This window comes from Urocampus carinirostris, chromosome 19, assembly GCF_059441175.1.
Source record: "Urocampus carinirostris isolate Australia breed hairy pipefish chromosome 19, RoL_Ucar_1.0, whole genome shotgun sequence".
Classification (NCBI taxonomy): Eukaryota; Metazoa; Chordata; class Actinopteri; order Syngnathiformes; family Syngnathidae; genus Urocampus; species Urocampus carinirostris.
In genome coordinates this window covers 9,392,149-9,413,746 of record NC_142367.1, presented here as the reverse complement: position 1 = coordinate 9,413,746, position 21,598 = coordinate 9,392,149, and the positions used below count along the sequence as shown (strand labels likewise).

At 38.6% G+C, this 21,598-nt stretch overlaps 1 protein-coding gene across 1 annotated transcript; it reads left to right on the top strand.

The window, feature by feature from the left end:
* The first annotated feature begins 14,832 nt into the window (after positions 1–14,832).
* On the top strand, positions 14,833–17,457 carry dlx4b (distal-less homeobox 4b). The gene is made up of 3 exons (XM_088323731.1): positions 14,833–15,243; positions 16,766–16,959; positions 17,035–17,457. Exons 1-3 carry the CDS (start codon positions 14,994–14,996, stop codon positions 17,251–17,253), a joined length of 663 nt encoding a protein of 220 aa, XP_088179857.1. The 5' UTR covers positions 14,833–14,993; the 3' UTR covers positions 17,254–17,457.
* Positions 17,458–21,598: the final 4,141 nt, after the last annotated feature.

The following is a 21,598-nucleotide window of genomic DNA, read 5'->3' as shown; positions in this document are numbered from 1 at the left end:
TTTCTGACAAAAGAAATTGGAGTCGTTTGTGACGCACTCAAAGTAACCGTCTCGGCCAAGTTTGTTTTTGCTTTGTAGTCCTTTGAAGCACTTAAGGACAACAAAAAGCGACTTGACCCTCTCGACAGCGACAGAAGCTTCCATTTGTTGTCGACCTGCCACGCGTGCCTTTGTCTCCGTGTTTTCATAGCGCTTGGCAAGTTTGTTGTTTCTTCCTCCGCGACTCAGACGCCCGAATAAACATGCCGGAGTTGTTTTCTTTGCTTTGTAACGCCAAAGATTAGTTGAAAAAGCGCCGCTCTTCGTGGGTGGCGGGACATTATCTCGGTTTTGTTTTCGTCTTTGCGGAGTTTTCGGGCTGCCAGGCGTGACGTCACCGGGCCGGCGTGTTCGGTTTCTGTTTTGACACTCGTTTAAATAATTGATTACTTTATTTTGAAACATTTCATCTTGTCTCTCAAACAAAAGAAAAATGTTGTCCTAAAATGGACAGTTTGTATTATCTTGTAATTGTTACAACCGTCATTTATTAAAAACAACAACAAATGTTGATTAAAAAATAAGAAAATTATTTTTGTCGTAAAATAAGAAATAACATCTCAAAATAGCAAAATTCTGTGCAAAATGATTAGTATTGTTTAGATGGTTAAAATACGTACAGTTTATCCATCCATTTTGCTGTAGCCCATTCCATTCATATTCAGGCAGTGGGCAGGGGACAGCCTGAGCTGGTTGAATTAGTATATAAAAAATAATGACAATATTAAATACACCAAAATAAGTAAAAGACAAAAATAACATCTTAATGAATAAATATTAATTCTTTGAATAATGTAGTGTTGATAAGCAATAATAAATACCAACGTTTCAATCTTATTCTAAGATGTTGAATATTGTCTCATGTAAAATATCATTTTTATTTTTGCAGCCTGTTTTTGGTATTCATTTTTTCTGGCCCTCCTGTTGCACGGTATGGAGTCAATCTTTTGGTTTCAACCCCAATCTTCTCCCCCCTGGGTTGCCTGGCACACATGGGGGTCCAAGCTGCTGCCAATCTGGCAGGGGGGGAATAAATTGGAGGGGAAATGGTTTGATTGTCCTCACTCTTACTGCTGGAATGCAAATTGCCCTCCTCTGCGACAGATGCCTCCTACTGAGGAGCACCACATAGTCAGAATTATTTTTTCATTATGATTAAATGTTTTTTGTTATATTCTTTGTGCAATATCATTATATCTAAAACTTCAATTACAGTTTATTCCTACTAAAAATCAATAAATACATGAATAAACCTTTTATTTTTCTCTTGAGTACTTTTCATCATTTCAGGCAATCCATAACTTTAAGGTCTTATATTCTCGAACAACATTAAAAATCCCTTGTGCAATATATATGTATATATTACGTATTTTAGATGAATATCGAGTGGAGTTCGCTAGCGATGCAATTGTTAGTTTGAAATCTCATTTCTTTGTTTTGTGATATGAATTTTGTGGGGTGATTTTCTATTTTCTTGTTTTTATTTTGAATATCCTCCCTGCAGGGGAAAAATATAACATGAGTAGGCACTTAAAAGCTTCAGCCTATTCCCTTTGGGCACATGTATGTTTATATATTATAGTATTGTATTTGTACAGCTGTTTTTTTGTGAAAATAGTCTGTTGTTTCCTTCTGCTAATTAATGACTGACGTCATTATTTTGTGCTGTGCTTAAATCAAAAGCCACAAACAAACACACTTTTTTACCCTGTAGTTAAGATTTTTTTCCTACAAGTCTAGCCTGGAGGCTTGATCTAAAAATAGCTCACCTGTGATTGGCCGTTTGCAATTTCCCTGGAATGAGGAGCAGTAAACACTTGACCATGTAAACATCATCTGCTGGTATTTTAAGAAACAAAATGTGGCATGTCGGTGTCTATGTTTGACTGTGTAGTTTTGTTTCTAGTAGACTTGTAATGAATGATTTAATTGTGATTTTGAACTACTTTATAAATCCTCATTTGTGTTTGTGTGTTGTGTGGGTATGTATGTGACTTATCGGCTCCAAAATGGCTGAACCGATTTTCCCGAAAATTTACACTGTTGTACTTTAAGCCTACCCGAGTGTTCATTTCTAGGTTTTATATCAAGGCACCCCTAATAAGTATCAAAAATACTAAAAAAACACCTGCTTTCGTGAGGTCTCTAACGCCCTCTGGTAATACAGCTCCCGGCTACACAAAGCAGCCAAATCCAATCGTCTATCCGATAGACTCTATCGGAACCCACTTCTTGATTAATGCAGTTGTTTTGATGCACACGGTCCAACAAATGACAATCTCGCCCAAGTAGAAGGCCGGCCTTTATGCTTGTACCCCAGTCAGGTTCTCTATTTAACAAAACAAATTCTAACCATAGCCCTGGGTAAAGATTAGGGTTTGAACAATTTTTTTAAAAATACACATTTTTAATTCACTGTACTGCCTCCTGCAGTACTGGAGAGGAACTGCATTATGTTTTTGTTTTGTTTTGTTTTGGGTGGCAGTAGCTCAGGAGGTAGAGCGCTCATCTTGGGATCAAGGGATCCCAGTTCGAATCCCGGCTCGTCCGTGTTACATGTCGAAGTGTCCTTGGGTAAGACACTGAACCCCTAATACCCCCAATAAGTAGGTTAGCACCTTACATGGCTGCAAGGCCGCTATTGGGAAATGTGAAGCACATTGTAAAGCGCTTTGGGAAGTCATTGACTTGAAAAGCGCTATAGAAATGCAGACCATTTCATTTTAAGGCTTGGTGGAGGTGTACTCATACCTGGATTTAAAAAAAAATATTTTTCCCTTGGGTAGGCCGACAGGCTTGAGCATTCATCATGGGGAGGCGGCACAGGTAGACAGGTGATGAGGTCGGCGCTCATGTCGAAAAGGTCGTGGATGAAAGAGTTAAATGTCCCACTTTGATCTTGGGCTCATGTAGCTCCTTCCTGCCCGTCAATCTTCGGGCTTGCTTGGATGCCGAACCGTCTGCGCCAGCGTGTAAAAATGTACGCTACACGATTATTTAGTTATCAAACTGAAAATATGCATTTTAAATGAGTTTCTTACTAAATTAGTGAGGTCGAATAAAATTGTATTGTGTCAAACTTTGGCTGTCATGAAATAAAAACAAAAACTTTAAACATATGTATGTATATATATATATATATATATATATGTATATATATATATATATATATATATATATATATATATATATATATATATATATATATATATATATATATATATATATATATATATATATAATTGGAATTGAACGTTAACACCAGAATATGTATAAAAAAAAGAGTTTTTTTTAATTTTTTTCAAAAACATAGAACTTTTCCTCACTTAGTTGGTACCTTGCCATGATTGTATTTATTTTTAAAAATGTAATAGTATCATTATATATTTTGTTTTTATTTTGTTTTAACCATTGTTTGTGTCCCTGTATTTGGTGATCCGGGTTATTGGCAGTGCAGTAAATATAATATATGTATATATATATCTATATCTTTATATATGTATCTATCTCTCTCTCTCTCTCTCTGTATATATATATATATATATATATATATATATATATATATATATATATATATATATATATATATATATATATATATATATATATATATATATATGTATATATATATATATATATATATATCCATCCATCCATCCATTATCTGCACCGCTTATCCTCAGTAGGGTCGCGGGGGTGCTAGAGCCCATCCCAGCCATCCTCGAGCAGTGGGCAGGGGACACCCTGAACTGGTTGCCAGCAGGGCACACAGAGACGGACAACTCACTCGCTCATTCACACCTAGGGACAATTTGGATGGGCTCCAGCACCCCCGCGAGCCTACTGAGGATAAGCAGTGCAGATAATGGATGGATATATAATATAAATGATATAGCTAGCAAAATGGAGCTAGCCTCTTCACAAGTGTTCATTTGGAGGAACCGAAAACCGAAATAACGCACAACAACACACTGGTAGGTCATCCTCAGGCTAGCTAGCTAGCTGCTGTCGTGCTAGGGTTTTCAAATTTAGAATCAGGAAACAGTCAAACAGTACTGAGTTCAAAAACTCCAGTAGACCATCTTCTAGCTAGCTATCAGGCTGGCTGCTTTGGTGTTAGCTAGCGAAGGTTTTCAAAATGGAGAAACAGGAGAATAAGATGAAATAACGCACAAAAACACACCAGTAGGTCATCCTTCAGCTAGGTAGCTTGTCACCTCCGGCATTTGTGAGCAACCACAAAAGTGGGTTCAAGTTACCTAGGGGTTGGCAGGTAACTCCAGAAGGATAATCCTGGAACCTGGTAAACCGGTCCCCGTTGTTTCCGCGGTCATACGTGCGACTCCCCGGGCTGAAAACAATGTCCGCTAACTTGGCGATTTCCACCTTAATCTGTCAAGTGGTCGAAATAAATCGTCATGTTTTCAACGTCTTTGTACAAAGCAAACAAAAACAAACATCTGTCGCTAGTCCGGGATTGACAGGACGGATTAGCATTGGATTAGAATTGACAGAGTTGATTGAACAGCAGTGCACTACTCTCCGGTCTCCCGAAGTCCAGAATCAAGTCTCTTCAGCTAGTACAAAATGCCGCAGCGAGGCTCTTAACCAGGACAAAAAAGTACGATCACATAACACCGATTTTGGCTAACCTGCATTGGCTCCCAGTTAGCCAAAGATGTGACTTCAAAGTTCTCTTAGTATTGTACAAAATCATACATGGACTTGCTCCCTCTTATCTTTCAGATCTGATCTGCCACTATGTCCCGGGCCGAAGCCTACGATCTGAGAGTGCTGGTCTTCTGATGATCCCGAGAGCAAAGAAGTCTTCTGCTGGTTCGAGAGCGTTCTCCATCCGGGCACCGGTGCTGTGGAATGCTCTTCCCCCTGAGATTCGATCTGCAACCTCAGTGGAAATGTTTAAATCTAAACTTAAAACTCACTTCTACTCCATTGCATACGAATAACCTACTCCTCTTGTCGGTTGAAAATAGTTTGTGTAATATAGTGTAACAATCTGTGAAGCCCTTTGAGACTCTTCGTGATTTAGGGCTATACAAATAAAAATGACTTGACTTGACTTGACTAGCAGTTTAAACGTTTTATCAATCATTTCCATTGTTTTTTTTAATTAGCCCTGTCGTAAGTTAACAAAGAAAAGCTTTGAAGCTGTGTTTTTATTTTTTATTTTTACTTTTGTCTTTTAATGTTTTTTAATGCTTTAAAGATGCTTCATAGCTTTAACTTAAAAGTAGTAGTAGTATTAAGTTTTAACTCATGACTAGAAATGGTTTTAAAGCTTTAACTCTGATTTTAAGTTTCCTGAAGCCTTGACTCAAAGGGTAAAGTTGCTTTAAAGGGTCAATTCTGATTCTAAAGCAGGTTATAGTTGCTCTGAAGTTGTAGCTCAAGAGTGGATGTTGTTTTAAAGCTTTAACTCAAGAGTTCAAGTTAACCCGAACTTTTAACTCAATTTTTGAAATTGCATTAAGGCAGTGGTTCTCCTGGGGAGTTGTGTGCCTCCGCCAAAGTGGGTGCATTTTATATCAGAAACCTTTTTTTAACTGTCCTCAAATAAAGTGCAATTGCACCTCCACTACGTTACGGGGAGTGGCACTCTCATTGGCAGAGTGTTTGCTTTGTGGTAAAGCCAATAAATGAGTATGAAGTGTCGACACATAGTGTTGAAAACCCTTCAGTGACCCCATTAAATCTAAACGGCTGCTAATCTGACTTTTTGCACTACTGGCAGTTTTTTTTATAGCTTGCCACTCCTTGCACATTGCTCTCTGCACTATTGTAATTACAGCGTTATTGTTACAGTGTTAATGTTACTGTGTACCTGACTTGTTAACCTGACTGCCCATTTTGCACATCTGGTTAGCTACTCTTCTTGCACTATCGGCACTATGGTAAAATACTATACGTAGCCAAAATACAATACAACATTATTTATATCTGTACATTCAAGGAAACTGTGGGGGTCAGATGCATCGACATTTCGTTCTGTATACACGTGTACTAGAATGACAATAAAGTAGATCTGAATCTGAATCTGAATTAAAAAATATTTAACGGAAATGTGAAGACAGAAAGAGAGAGAGGGGGATAAAGAGGAAAACCAAGGTCTTTCTAAAGCTAAGACAAGTCATCAGCTTCAGTGCGACCACTGTGTTAGACGAGGAAATACCGGTGTGCTTGCTATGCTTCAAAATTATTTGCAGCGGACAGCATTAAGCCAAATAAATTAAGCTGCCAATTGATGACATTATACCAAAATCTCATCTCATCTCATTAGCCGTACCGTACCGCTCATCCTCATTAGGGTCGCGGGGGGCTGGACCCCATCCCAGCCATCTCCGGGCAGTGGGCAGGGGACACCCTGAACTGGTTGCCATCCAATCGCAGGGCACACGGGGACAGACAACTCACTCGCTCATTAACACCAAGGGACAATTTGGACCGGCCAATTCACCTGAAACGCATGTTTTTGGAATGTGGGAGGAAACCGGAGTGCCCGGAGAAAACCCACGCATGCACGGGGAGAACATACAAACTCCGCACAGGAAGTCTGGAGCTGGATTTGAACCCACGCAGGAGGTTCCCATGACATGAACTGTGCCGTACAAGCGCTAACCACTGCGCCGCCGTGTTGCCTATACCAAAATCGCGCTCATGAAATGTTTGAGTATTTAGGCGGGGAGGTTTTCTTCTTTTGAGGGGGGCATTACATAATATAATTGAGAAGCACTGTTTTAAGGTAGTAACTTCGACTTGAAAGCAGCTTAAAAGCTTTGGATTTGGCAAATTCTGAGAAAAAAAATGCAATTTAAAATATTTTAACCTTCTGTCAGATAGCTAAGTGGAACACTCGATTGATCTGAATTCAGTGTACAACATGAGAAATTGTGATATTGGAAGCATTTTCTTTGTGAATGGAGATTTTTTTGAAGTAAATAATTTAAGTCATCTTAATAAACATTTTTTAAACGTGCTATTTCCTTTTTTGATGTAGATTTTGACGACCTTACCTGACCTCCTATGTTGATTTTTCTGAGCCTTTTTCTTGATGTGTGCCAGCATTCTTTGGTATTGCTGCCAGGTCTACAACAAAAAGCCCCCCATCCTGCCTCCCACCCACCATGTTGAGCTGGTGAATCTGGAATGTGAGCTTTGGCACGAAAAAAAAGCTGTAAACACCCAGACTAGCTTGTCTGCTCCAGATGTGGCGCATGCATGCAAGAGGCACTGCTACTAACTTAGCTAGCGTTAGCAAAAAATACTAGCACAACTGTCCCGGACATCTGAGTCCAAGTGCCATAGGCCCAACCTAGCCTAAACGGCGCAATTTAGCTAATTGTGGCTATTTTGAGCGCACATGAACGCGTGACATGAATTGCACATGCTTGTTTCCTTATAGTGCTTAATTGCTTCCAGAAGTCTTCCATTCGACTCATCAATTAAAAGTTGACAGCGGGCAAGGATGCTGTCTGGCACTCATTATGTATAGAACCTGAAATAAGATTTAAGAAAGAGATTGATATACAGAAATCGGTCTTGGATAGACTACAGCCGGGGTTTCCAATGTGGTGCCCATGGTCACCAGGGTGCCTGCAAACCTGTTCTTAAAATAGCTTACCAGTGCTGGGTCATTGTGATGTTCAAAATGCATCTTTTTAGTGAGTGGCTGAGTCTTTTTTGACATAGTAACAACATAGTAATAACATGATTAAATGCTATTTTAGAAATGCGTATCAAACTGGGGGCCCTTTTCACTAATTAGTAACAAAAAGCAGCTCTCAACTTGAAAAAAGTTGGTTACCTCTGGTCTACAGGAATGGAACAAGGAAGTTTACTATGAACTTCAGAATTCAAAGACTTCAAAGCTATGCTAAAACAGGCTCAACTACTCATCCCTGATACATTAACACTAAGTCAAGTCAAGTCAAGTCATTTTTATTTGTATAGCCCTTAATCACAATAAGTCTCTAAGGGCTTCACAGATTAGTACACTATGTTACACAGACTATTTTTCAGCCGACAAGAAGAGTAGGTTATTATTCATATGCAATGGAGTAGAAGTAAGTTTTAAGTTTAGATTTAAACATTTCCACTGAGGTTGCAGATCGGATCTCAGGGGGAAGAGCATTCCACAGCACCGGTGCCCGAATGGAGAACGCTCTCGAACCAGCAGAACACTTCTTTGCTCTCGGGATCACCAGAAGACCGGCACTCTCAGATCGTAGGCTTCGGACCGGGACATAGGGGCAGATCAGATCTGAAAGATAAGAGGGAGCAAGTCCATGTATGATTTTGTACAATACTAAGAGAACCTTGAAGTCACATCTTTGGCTAACTGGGAGACAGTGCAAGTTAGCCAAAATCGGTGTTATGTGATCGTACTTTTTTGTCCTAGTTAAAAACTAACTTGATCTAAATCAGGGGTGTCAAACTCATTTTAACTCGGGGGCCACACGATAGAACAAACATTCTGTCGGGGACCGGACTAGTAAATTAAAGAGAAAGAAAAAGAGAGATAAAGAAATAAGGTAAAGATGGAGGGAAAAGGAGAGAGGGCGGGACAAAGAAAGAAAAAGAGATATAGGGAGAGAGCGTGAGAAATAAAAGAGATAAAAAGTTGTGAGAGAGGGTGAAAAGAAAGGGAGAGGAAGAAAGAAATCCAAAGAGAAATATAAAGACAGAAGGAGAGAAAAAAGAAAAGAAAGCGCGAAGGGTAGGAAGAGAGAAAGAGAAAAGAGAGAAAAAGAGAAAGGGAAGTTGGAGCAAAAGAAGTTAAAAAGACACAGAGAAAGACAAAGAGCAACAAAAGAAGAGAAAAAGACACAGAGAGTGAAAGAGACAGAGCGTGGGAGAAAAGGGGTGGAAAAGAAAGAGGGAGAGAGAGAGAGAGAGAGAGAGAGAGAGAGAGAGAGAGAGAGAGACAAAGAAATACAAGTACAGTGTCTTTTCTTCAAGGCGCCTGGCTTTGGCAACATCAAGTTAACATTTTTCAACCTGCAGCTCGTTTTTGTCTTGCGCTTCTTTGAGTGTTATCTCGCGGGCCGGATTCAATCCCTTAGCGGGCCTGATCCGGCCCGCGGGCCGCCTATTTGACACCAGTGATCTAAATGAACACAACTTGAAGGTAAGAGACACAGGATATTGTGGAACACTGAGCAGGTCTTACTGAACAAAACAAAAAAGTAAGAGGACACAGGGAACATAATCACACATGGATTGAGACAACTTCAAAAATTTCCAACATTTAATCTATCTTTAACAAACAAAACGTGACAAGATTGCGTCAGAGATATTTTGGAATACCAACTAGTTCTAACTGAACGAAACACGAAAGGAAAAATCCCATGTGTGGCTAGTATAACTACATGCTGTTCCAACACCAACCAGCAATAACAGAACCAAACATGATCGGAAAGAAGACACAGGATATGTTGGTATGCAAACTGGCTCTAAATGAAGAAAACATAAAAGTGAGACAAAGAAGGATATATTGGAATACCAACTGGCTCTAACTGGAAGAAACATGAAGAAGGAGGACGCAGGAAACATGCTTTCGAGTATCATCTATATCATATTCCAACACCGACCAACTCCAACAAAACAAAACATGGAAAGAGGTGGCACGTGGACGAGACCATAAAACAATGCAGGCACACAAACTGAACACAAAAAAATGAAAGTAAAATTGCAATAACAGCTTTAATGGAAAAAAATATGATAGAAACATTTTTCAGCCAAATACAAAATTCTGCATTGTTCTAATAAAGTCTTCCTGTAAAAAATAGAACAAGTATTTTTTCATGAGCAAACACTTACGGTAAACATTACCATATTTATTTGGAAAATAAACGAACAAATGAATATTAAATTTATTTTAAAATGGCCGCTGTATATCAATGAACTAGTTGGACAAGAACAGTTCACTTTGGAATAAAAAATGGAACTCAGGGAAGTTAAAATAATGTCTATAAAAATAGTACATTACTGTATACTGTAAATATATTAAAGAGTTGGATATCAATTCTAAATTTGCATTCGCTTTTCTGTTGAACGCTGGGGTGTTTTTTAAATCAGCTTTAAAAAGTTAATTATGAGTTAACTCAAACATCATACTTATACTTAAAGCATTTCTAAAGGTTTACCTAAGTTAAAGCTTTAAAGCTGCTTTACCAAATTAAATCGGCTTTAAATCCTTAAAGATTTTAAGCTCCCGTAAAAACTAAAATCTGAATTAACTCAGCTTTAAAGCGATAACTTTTTTAACCAGCTCTGAATCTTGAATTAAGTTAAAGCTTTGAAGCTTACTTGACAAGTTGAATCTGAGTCATATAAGGTTTAAAGCTTTGACTAAACTAAAGCTTTGAAGCACCCTTGGTGAGTAAAATCTGAGTTAAATCAGCTTTACAACTTTAACTTGTTAAACCATCTTTTACTGAGTTATTGCTTTGAACTTCCCTTAACAGGTTAAATCTGAGTTAAATCTGCTTTAGTGCTTTAACTGATTTAATGAGCCACCAGTCTGTTGTGGACACAATAGAGGTCTTCCCGAAGGTACCTAGAGAACCTTATTTTGAGTCAAGTAGGACAACCTAGATCTCCTCAGTTCTTCTATAGCTGCACTCAAAATTGAAGTCTGTTTGGTTCTACGTTGTAAACAACTGGTCTACAAGGACACTCGGGTCTACATTCATGGGAACTGTTCCTGGGTCGGTTCTACGTGGGTCTCCTGTTGCCAACCATTCGGGCACGCCATCAATGTCCTCCGACCATGAAACCGACTCGTAAAACTCGACAAGATCAGCGCAGCCTCGATTGTCAGGGTATCTACCCTGCGGTTCTGGACCCGAGGCATGTCATGAATCGGCGTGGCAGGTTCACGAGCGCCGTTGTGGGCGCGAGCAGGCACCTGCCCAATTGCGGGGCCCCGTTTAGGTGACGCCGCAGAGTCTGGGGCCTCGTCGGCGAGCGCTGGATGTTTTGAGAGGGAGCGAGTCGTCCCTCGGACTTATGACTGCAGGGCCCGTCTTTGTTCTGGGCCGCCGACGTAATTACAAGCCTGCCGGGGCCTGGCGTGTTTTTGTGAGCGGCGCGGTGCACACACCTTGTTTCGCATGCCATGTGTCGTCTTCTCTTAAGACAAGACGCCATGTGTCGTATTTTCTTAAGTCCGGACTTAAGAATTTTTTCAGAGACGCTTTGATGGATTTTCTCTTGAAGTGCCGTTTTTGTTGTTGTTATTGTCCCAGCTCGGAATGGTCTCATCACTCATTCTGTGAATTTTTTTCAGCTTCTTTTGCAACCTGCTTTTGTTAGACACGACCCGTTTTTGGTTGTTGAGGACTTTTTTTTCCCCCGGCAAATTTTAGACGGCTTTTGCTGATATTGGTAGTGAACAATTAACTCATTCTTTGATAGCCCTGTTTTGGACGACTATACCCATCATTGGTAGTAAACGAAATAATTTTTGGAGCGACTATACCGGTTGTTGGTTGTGGAGGGTAGAATTTCTTTTATGCATTTAATAGATTTTTTGGACGCCATATTATCTCAGACGACTATAGCCAACGTTGGTAGCAAACAAAGTGATTTTTGGAGCGACTATACCTGTTGTTGGTTGTGGAGGGTAGAATGTAGTCTATGCAATTAACTACATTTTGGGCCGCCATATTTTGGACATCTTTACCCGATGTTGGTAGTAAAAAAAAACATTTTTAGTGGTCTTTTCCTCACATATACTTAACTCATCCTTTAACAGCCATTGCTTTACACGTGTCAGAACCGGAACAAATGGTAGACCCAAACGTGTAACGTTTCACACAAAAGTTTATTGGGATATCGAGGAAACAAACGCCAGCGATCCGGTGCTCGCACAACAGGGGGAGCAAGCAGCTCACGGGATCGGAGCGTGATCGGAATGCGGTAGCTGATTTGCCGGAGCAGGAGATCGGAGCGTGGTCAAAGGGACAAAACGGGTCGATAGCCGGAGCGGGAGATCAGGCGTGGTCAAAGGGCAAAAACGGGTCAATTGCCGGAGACAAACGGGAAATCAGGAACAGACGAGTGGGAACGGATGAAGACAGGAACAAACGGGAGCCAGAGTCAAAGTGCTTGCCTAGCGCATGCGAAGGGTCGCTGGTGGACTGACAAGGAGTTACTGGAGTCCTGGGTCTAAGTAGGAGGGGAATCAATCAGGCAACTAGAGGCAGCTGGCGCCAAACGAGCAGGCACAGGTGAGTGCAATGGGTAATCATGACAAGACGACTATCCCCGACGTTGGTATTAAACAAAATGATATTTTTGAGCGACTATGCCCGTTGTTGGTCATGAAGGGTAGAATTTCTTTTATGCAATCAACACATTTTTGGCCGCCATATTTAGGACGTCTTTACCCGACGTTGGTAGTAAACGAACCATTTTTGGTGGGCTTTTTTGACATATAATTAACTCATTCTTTGGCAATCCTGTTTTGGACCACTATACCCAACATTGGAAGTAAACAAAGTGATTTTTGGACCGACTATACCTGTTGTTAGTTGCGGAGGGTAGAATTTTTTTATGCAATTAACACATTTTTTTGCCACCATTTTTAGGACGTCTTTACCCAACGTTGGTAGTAAACAGTCCATTTTTGATTGCCTTTTCTTGCCATACAATTAACTCATTCTTTGACAGTCCATTTTTGGACCACTATACCCAATGTTGGTAGTAAACAAAATCATTTTTGGAGCGGATATACCCGTTGTTGGTTGTGGAGGGTAGAATTTCTTTTAAGCTATTAACTTTTTGGGCAGCAGTATTTTGAACGTCTTCACCCGACGTAGGATGTAAACTCATTCTCTGCCAGCCCCGTTCTCAATGTCAATATTTGTCAATGCTGGTGAACAAAAAAAAAGCTGCGTTTGTGGGCTTTTGAGGGTTTGATTTGGCAGCATTGTTTCCACTCACTTTTTGCCTGCCATATTTTGGAAGTCTATACCCTTCCTTGGTAGTGAAATAATTAATTTTTGGAGTGGCTATACCCGTCATTGGTCATGAAAGAAACAATTTGGGAAACTTTTGCTTTTTTTTGTTGTCCTCTTTTTTTTGCCATGCCGTTAACCCATTCTATTCCAGCAATGTTATAGATGTCTATACTTGTCATTAGTAAATAATTAAATCATTTTGGGGGGGGGCTTTGTTCAGGTGGCAGTGTTTTTTTTTCCTTATGCAATTAACTCATTTTCGCCAGCAAAATATTCTTAAGGTGCTTTTTGGGCTTCGTTTTGGTGGCCTTTTTTTGCCCCCAAATTAACTCATTCTTTGCTGGCCTTGTTTTAGATGCTTATATCTGTCATTGGTCGTAAAGGAAATACTTTTTGGTGGGCTTTTGGGGCTTTGTTATGACAGCCTTTTTTCTGTTGTTGTCGTTTTACTTTCATTTTTGAATCATTACCTTTACTATTTAATTATTTTATCTGGTAAATATATTATTAATAGTGTATTACTTTCATTTTCACGTATTACTTGTCGTGTGATCATTTTCTCAATCATTTTAATTTCCTGATTTTATTATTTTATTTCACAATTATTTCCATCTATCTATCTACCCTGGTCAAATCCCTCGAGAGGGGTGACCGACAGCAAGACAAACACATACACAAAAACAAAAAAAAGAAAACGGAATAAGTAGTAAAAAACACAAAAATTTCACCGTGGCCGGCCCAAATGCCCAAACACCCAAACAAGTTAAGCACCTCGGCACCCAAGTTGGCAATGCTTTCGTACCTCCAGATGACAATTATATAAGTATTATTATTAATACATATACTCGGAAATAATATATATTTTTATTTTAATTCATTTTTTGTGAATCCAGTTCCGCTATACTAAACATCTACTAACTAATTAATCCGTATTATCATATTATTTGCGCAAATTGATTATTTTACGCAATATTTTTGCCTTTAAATATGTCTTATTTTATCTTGAATACAAACATGTGAGAATTCTTTTGACAACACTGTCCATGTAAAATAAAATGAAACAACACATTACAACATTTTCGTCTATTTAATAGTTTTTTTATTTAATTTTTATTAACGGCGTATTTGTATCCAACAAAACAGCCAGAAAAAAAGCTTCACTTCAACAATAAAATATTCGAAGGGATATGAGGTAATGTTAAGTTTTAACCTTAGTAGACACTTAAAATAAATTGATTTTGGGCTGACGACAAGACGGGGAAAAGGCCTTCAGATAAGAAATTTCCATCTCTGTTCCTTTCGCCCCAACCACCATCCATCCCCCAATCACCCCCCAGAGAATCTTTTTTTTATCAAATCTTTAAGGTTACATAAAACAAATCGGCAATCAGGAATGCAGAAATCCTATAATAGTAAAATCATTGGGGGATGTCAAAAAGGATGGCAAAACAACAGAGCGCAATAATATAGTCAAATAAGGAATTGGCATACTAAGAAATATCTTTAGAATTTGGCCAGTGTTAAACACGGGATAAAACTAATAGGCAACAATCTGGACATTTTCAGTGTGTGTTAATTAATTTTGTTCATTTTAATGTTTAAAAAATGGTCATATTAATCTCAACATGTATTCGTTTTGCGCTTACGTCTGCGGCCTCCGCGCGCACCCACGCACACTGGTGTCGCAACACGTATTTCTTGTGTTCCAGTCGTGTCGAAGGAGGTCCCAACATGTGAGGGGGTGCTAGGGTAGGGGGCTTTGTTAATGAGCTGCCAGCAGCTCTGCTGACAGTTTGCGGCTGGAGGACAATCGGAGGGGAGGGAAGAACTTAGAGCGCTCCCTCATACTTTTAAATTTTTCTTTTTCATTGGATTGTTTTTCCTTTTTGTTCGTGGACACACAATCGGATATTCACACAGTTTCACCGTTGATTTTTATTCCCGTCCTCATGCGCGCCACCGACTTAGCCCATGGCTCTCATGCCTGACCCCGGCCACGACCCGTCCAAATCGGCCTTCCTGGAGTTCGGACACCCGAACCCGAACCAGCTGCAGCAGCACGCGCAGGCTCACGTTTATCCCGCGCACGGTTTCCACGACCCGGCCGGCGTGTCCTATGGAGCCCGCAATTTCGGTTACGCCTACCCGGGCGCCTCCAACCCGAACCCTGCATACGTGCAGGCCTACCAGCACGGCAACAGCGCAATGAGCATGCGTGCACGTATGTCAGAAATGCTATTAAGAGCCGTAATGCTCAGAATTTCCTCTTACAAGTGTTATTCGTACTATAGATCTATGGAATTGTCTTTATTGTCATTGATATCAACATGGGGAAATATTGTATGCAACGCGATTAGACGTGACAGTCCTGGTTAAACATGTAGTCAAGACTTTAAAGAGAAAAATAAGATAAAAGACTGTCAGAATAAATAGGCAAAATATTTAGAACGTAGTGCTTAGAGAATGGTCTAATTTATGATAACAATGCAATTAAAGAATAATAGACCGTAACGATTTGGTATTGAAAGGTAGTGCAATAAAATTAGCACACATTTCCAAACAAGTCTCAATATATACAGTTTTTTAATGGTACCCTTTAAATATCTAACATTAATTACTCTAAAAACTATACGCATTTCCTTCTACTAACACACAATTTGTATATAAAAGGAAATAAATAAGTGTCTTTGGATTACCGACTTGCAAATGCCGAGTCAGGTGGTGCACATATTGAACATTTTGTCAAATCGTTCACATAATCAACATGCCTTTAAATTTCTTCGTCTGGTTTGGAAAAATAAATCGTATGATATTCAACATCAATACTTTTTAATTTAATTTACCTTAATCACGTACTTTCTGTGATCACATTTACATCTCAAAGGATATTAACATTTTTGAAAAACCCTGTATTTTTTTCACAGTTTTGCACGCTTGTTTAGGGTGGTTATGGCCCTAGGGAAGAAACTTTCTCCAAGCCTGTTTGTTCTCGTTCTAAGGCACCTGTTCCACCTACCAGAGGGCAACAGGTCAAAGAGGTGGTGGCCCGAGTGAGAAGAGTCCCTTATAATTTTGACGGCTCTGCTGAATATCCCAAGGCATCCAATTAGCAAAAAAATATATATGTATAATTGAATTAGATGTATGTATTTACTGTAAAAAAAAAACAAGAAATCTAAACATAAATACAAAGATAAATAAATAACCGTATTTATTGAAAAGGAATACGAAGTTTATATGTATTCATATAAATATTCAATTCTCCAAATGCCTTTCTAAAAAAAATACATTTACACTTGTATATATATATATATATATATATATATATATATATATATATATATATATATATATATATATATATATATATATATATATATATATATATATATATATATCTTTTTCTTATTTTTTTCACTTTTCTTTCCCCCCTCTTTTCTTTTTTCCCATTTTATTACTCTGTCTCTTTTCTTTTCTGTTCTTCTTTCACGGAAAAGAAGAGGAAAAAATGTATATTTTCCCCATCTTTTCCTCCGTTTTTCCACTTTTCCTCTTTCCCACCACTTTTCCTTTTTTCTCTTTTATTGTTTTCTCTTTTCTTCTTTCTCTGAAAAAGAAGAGGTAAAATGTATTTTCCTCTTATCTTTTTCCCCTCCCCTTTTCCTTCTTTTTTCCTTCTCTTTTCTTCTTTACCTGAAAAGAGAAGAGAAATATATATAAATACATGTTCGTCTGTTTCCCAGATGACGTCAAATCTCCCGTTCACGACAGCAGGGACGTGCACGCGCACGCCAAAGGCAAAAAAATCCGCAAGCCTCGCACCATTTACTCCAGTTTGCAGCTGCAGGCCCTGCACCAGCGTTTCCAGCAAACCCAGTACCTAGCCCTACCTGAACGGGCCGACCTGGCCGCCAAACTGGGCCTGACCCAGACTCAGGTACTGAGTCCAGAAACACACACACACGAATATAAATATAAAAATAATAACCATAGCGTGCTGACGTCATTACAGGTAAAAATCTGGTTCCAGAACAAGCGGTCCAAGTACAAAAAGATTTTCAAGCACGGTAGTGGTTCGGATGGCGAGCACCTGAGCGGGACAGGTTCAGGTTCGCCACAACTTTGGGACAAAGCTGGGGGGAGCACGTACCCCCACCCTTACAATGTGACCCACTGGTACCCCAACCAGCATCCTCAGCACGAAATTCGGGCCAGGCATCACGTCATGTGATGACGTCATTTCAACAACTGGATATTTTTTTTTCCCACGAGGACTTAAAAAAAGACACTGGAAAAGGATTTCTACATTATTATGGATCTAAACATTTCGTAATTGAACTGAATTATTGAGTATTATGCAATGTTGTGACTGTGTTTGAACGCACCTACAAAATGTCTGTCCGACCAATTTGCGTCAAGGCGGCATGGAGGGTAACAAAAAACGAATAAAACACTGTTTTTGTTTTTAAGTATGAGTATTGATTTTCTGCTGCTGTGACTTGCTTACAAATCAATTTTTATTATTATTATATTGTAATCGAACCAATGTGTTTGACAATATCAAACCTTCTCTGAACACAGCACCATCCCCTATCACGTCATTTACGTGCATATTATAGGTACCAAATTATTAAAATAAATGTTAACTAACGTTTTAAAATGTTTGAATCTAGTATAAAATGCAAGTTATACGTATGGCTATCCTAAATTATATCGATATCAATATTGACCTAACAGATGGGGGCTTGTGAATCTGCCTGTGACGTCATAGAGCGAAAGTAGAACTTGCTGCCTGAGCCTCCATACTACCATGATTTATGTGAATTTCTATCCACTCAAATGTTAATGTTTAAAGAAAACTCAGAAATATCTACTACTTAACTTGATGTATGTTTGATTACCAAAACAACAAAAAGAAATTCTGAATTTCCAACTGTTTTTTGAATGCAGCATTTTTCTCAAAGAGCACGTCATTTGTTGACATACGTAGATTTTTTTTAATGAAAAGTGAATACTACACAAAATATAATTTACACTCATGGCTATCATAAAGTTTATTTATATTAACCTAAAAAATGAATCGTAAATGCTTCTGTGATGTCATAGACTGGAAGTTGAACGTGTTGTCAATGTGAATTCTGTAAATTTGATGGTGGGGTGCATAGTTTGAGGTGTCATTGTGATAAAAATGCTTCACTAAGTTCAAATAGCCTTTATATATATTTCTTTCTACTGCACTTATCTGATTTTATCTTACTTTTACCCTTTTGGCGCATTACGCTGTAGGAAAGGAGACGGGGGAATGATAGAAAGAAGAGTGATTTCTTGCGCGTGTTTGTTCTTTTATTCTAAGATGAGAATGGCGAACGTAAGAAAAGGACAGTCTAAATGCTAACCCAAACCCCAAAAATGTTAAAAAGGAAGAGTTTATTCGAGCGCCTCTAAGAATTTCGCAAACTTGCACGTGCAACAAAAGAAGCTTGACAGAGGCTGAATGATGATTTCAGCCAGAAGATTGTGTCAGCAAGTAGAGTATTTTGAAGTTATGAACAAGTTGTTGTTTTTTTCTGTAAAAGAATATTCTTGAAACCTAACTTGAACTGTTTTGTTTACCTGACGGGAGCATTCTCCCCACCTAGCGTTATTGTGAAACTTTCCCTCATAATAACGAAGATAAATTTTGTGAAAAAAGGCATAAAGTAAACAGAGATCCTAGTCTGATCAATTAAAATGTTAATATTTAAGATTGGACGTCCAAGTTACTTTCAATGTGGATTACAAATTTCTTGACAAACGGTGTCTGTTATCTTAGAATAAACCTAATGATAACAATCCACATTTCGTAAGTGTTTCCCCAAAAAATAAAACACAATCTTTTCCGTTTTAGAGCCACAAACACGCGATTGTGTTTACATGCTTACACCAAATTGACTTCTACTGGTTCCGCAAAACCACAATCGGCGAGTCGAGCAGTCCCATTCGTTGATTTATGAGCTTTGTTCCCGGAAAGATCGGATTGGATCGTCTCTGATGTGGATTCTGATGAGTAATTGCTTGGACGGCCAACGGAGCGCTAAGTATAACTTGCTAGCTTTTATGACATCCACAAGAAAAAAATATAGGTGCCAAAAATAACTACCATTGCAAACTGTGAACGAAAATGATGATGATTTTAATCCCAATTTCTCTTACTAGCTAACTGTCTTCTTCAACGCAAAGTTAGCATATTAAAGGCTAGCATCATCTACGACACCTGAAAGAAGTCGTTTTGGTTCAGGCTAAAAGCTCGATTTATTTCAAATGTCTTTCAAGCAGACTATTAGGGTCATTTTCACAGCTAGCATTGATCTCCAGGAGGATAAAAAATGTTTTTTCTACGCTTTAAACTAGCTTTCATCTCAAAAACTAGCGTCTTCTTCAACAATAAAATTTTGCGTTGTCTTTTTACACTTTTAACAAGCGTTTGTCTAAAAAAATTCATCTTCTACACTAAAATTTAGCATCGTCTTTCTACACCTTTAGTTAGCATTAAGCTAAAAAACTAGCGTTGTCTTCTCAAACACTGAAATCTAGCTTAGACTTTCTATGCATTAAACTATTGTGCGAAAAACTGAAGTACAGTGGAACCTCGGTTTTCAAACGCCTCTCAGTTCGGACAAATCGGTGTTCGACCAAAAATTTCCAGAAATTCTTGCTTCGCTGTTCGGTCAAAAAATCGGAGTTCGAACGCCGGTACGCCAGGGTGCGATGCTGAGCGCAAAAAAATCGGAGTTCGAACGCCGGTACGCCAGGGTGCGATGCTGAGCGGCGTACGGGTGTTTTAGCCCCTTATTATGCCTCCGAAGAAGGTCGGTGCAAGCAGGACAGGTGAAAAAAAAAAAAATTGTTCGTCCAACAATTGCCTTTAAGAAAGACACAATAGCTAAATATGAAAGAGGTGTACAAATTTCCAATCTTGCTAGTGAATACAGCATGGCTAAATCTACTATCAGTACGATAGTAAAGACTTAGGAGGCTGTGAAATCGAGTGATGCGGCTAAGGAAGTTAGCGCTATAAGCAAGCAACTGCCGCAAGTTTTGGAAGAGGTTGAAAAACTTTTGATGATTTTTCTCTCCCCACCGTCCACCACAAAGGTAAGAAATCCTATTCATAATCCTTTTTTTATTTTTATAATCTTTCGCACGGAAGATTACGCTAACGCGAACGTACGATTAGCCTGGCTAAGCTTCATGTTTACATTTGTGGTAAACATTCAGGGTGTTGGAACGGATTAAAACGATTTTACATTACTTTTAATGGCAAAAACGATTTTCCGTGATCGACCAAATCGGTTTTCGAACAGGGTTCTGGAATGGATTATGGTCGAGAACCGAGGTTCCACTGTAGTCTTTTTCTGAACGTAGCATCGTCTTTCAACGCTTCGCGCTATTGTTGTCTCAAAAACTAGCATATTTTTCAACAAAGATATTGCGTTGTATTTCTACGCTTTAAACAAGCGTTCATCTAAAAAACTAGCGTTGTTATCTTCTACGCTAAAATTTAGCGTTGCCTCTCTGTGCCTTTAGCTTGCATTAATCTAAAAAACTAGCATTGTCTTCTCAAACACTGAAATCTAGCGTAATCTTTCAAAGTTTAAACTAGCGTTTGTCTAAAGAACTAGCTTCGTCATCTTCTACACTGAAATTTAGCATAATTTCTCTACGCTTTAAACTATCATTAGTAGCGTCATCTTATTCTACAGTGAAATTTTGCGCTATCTTTCTGTACATTAAGCTAGTGTTCGTCTTAAAAATTAGCGTGGTTTTCTCAACACTGAAATTTGACATCGTATTTCTACACTTTTAGTGTTTGTCTTAAAAAGTAGCATTCTCTTCCTCTATACCAACATTTTGCAATGTCCTCACCAAGATTATTAAGTTGTGCTTACAAAATTGTACTGTCACCTAGTTTGGTGAAGGTGCGATTCTTCTCACAGTAATGAGGATTTTCTTCTTTTTTTTTCAATTTGCTTTCCGCATTTTTCCACTGCTTTTTAATTAAGGCATCCCCCCTCCTCGTTTCCCTCCTCTCTATATGACCAAAGCCAGTAAAGACATCATTACTGTTTTGTTTTTTTTCAACCACATGGACATAAATAATCTAGCAGGATTTACATGCTTGTTAATCTTTTTCACATGTTGTTTTGTTTTTTTCCTCCTTCATCAAATCAGTCAATTGTAGAGGCAAAATACTCACAGAAAACATGAACAATTATGACATAAAAAAAGGACACAGGGGGCTCATGGATACAATGTGAGGAATTATATTTTGTTTTCATTTTTCTTTTGTCTAAAACTTTATTTGTAGAGCAATTTTCTTGCGCACACACAAAAAAAACCTGAAAAAATGGTGACAATAAAACTGACAAGGTGACACAAAGAAACTATTTAAGGAATTTTCTAAGCTTATTTGCTTAAACATTATTTGTAGAGCACAAAAACATACACCTAACTAAAAAACATAAATTAATAGGGCTGTTATGATATTCCATTGGGGCAAAGAGTAACAATGTGAGGAATTATGATTAGTATTTTAT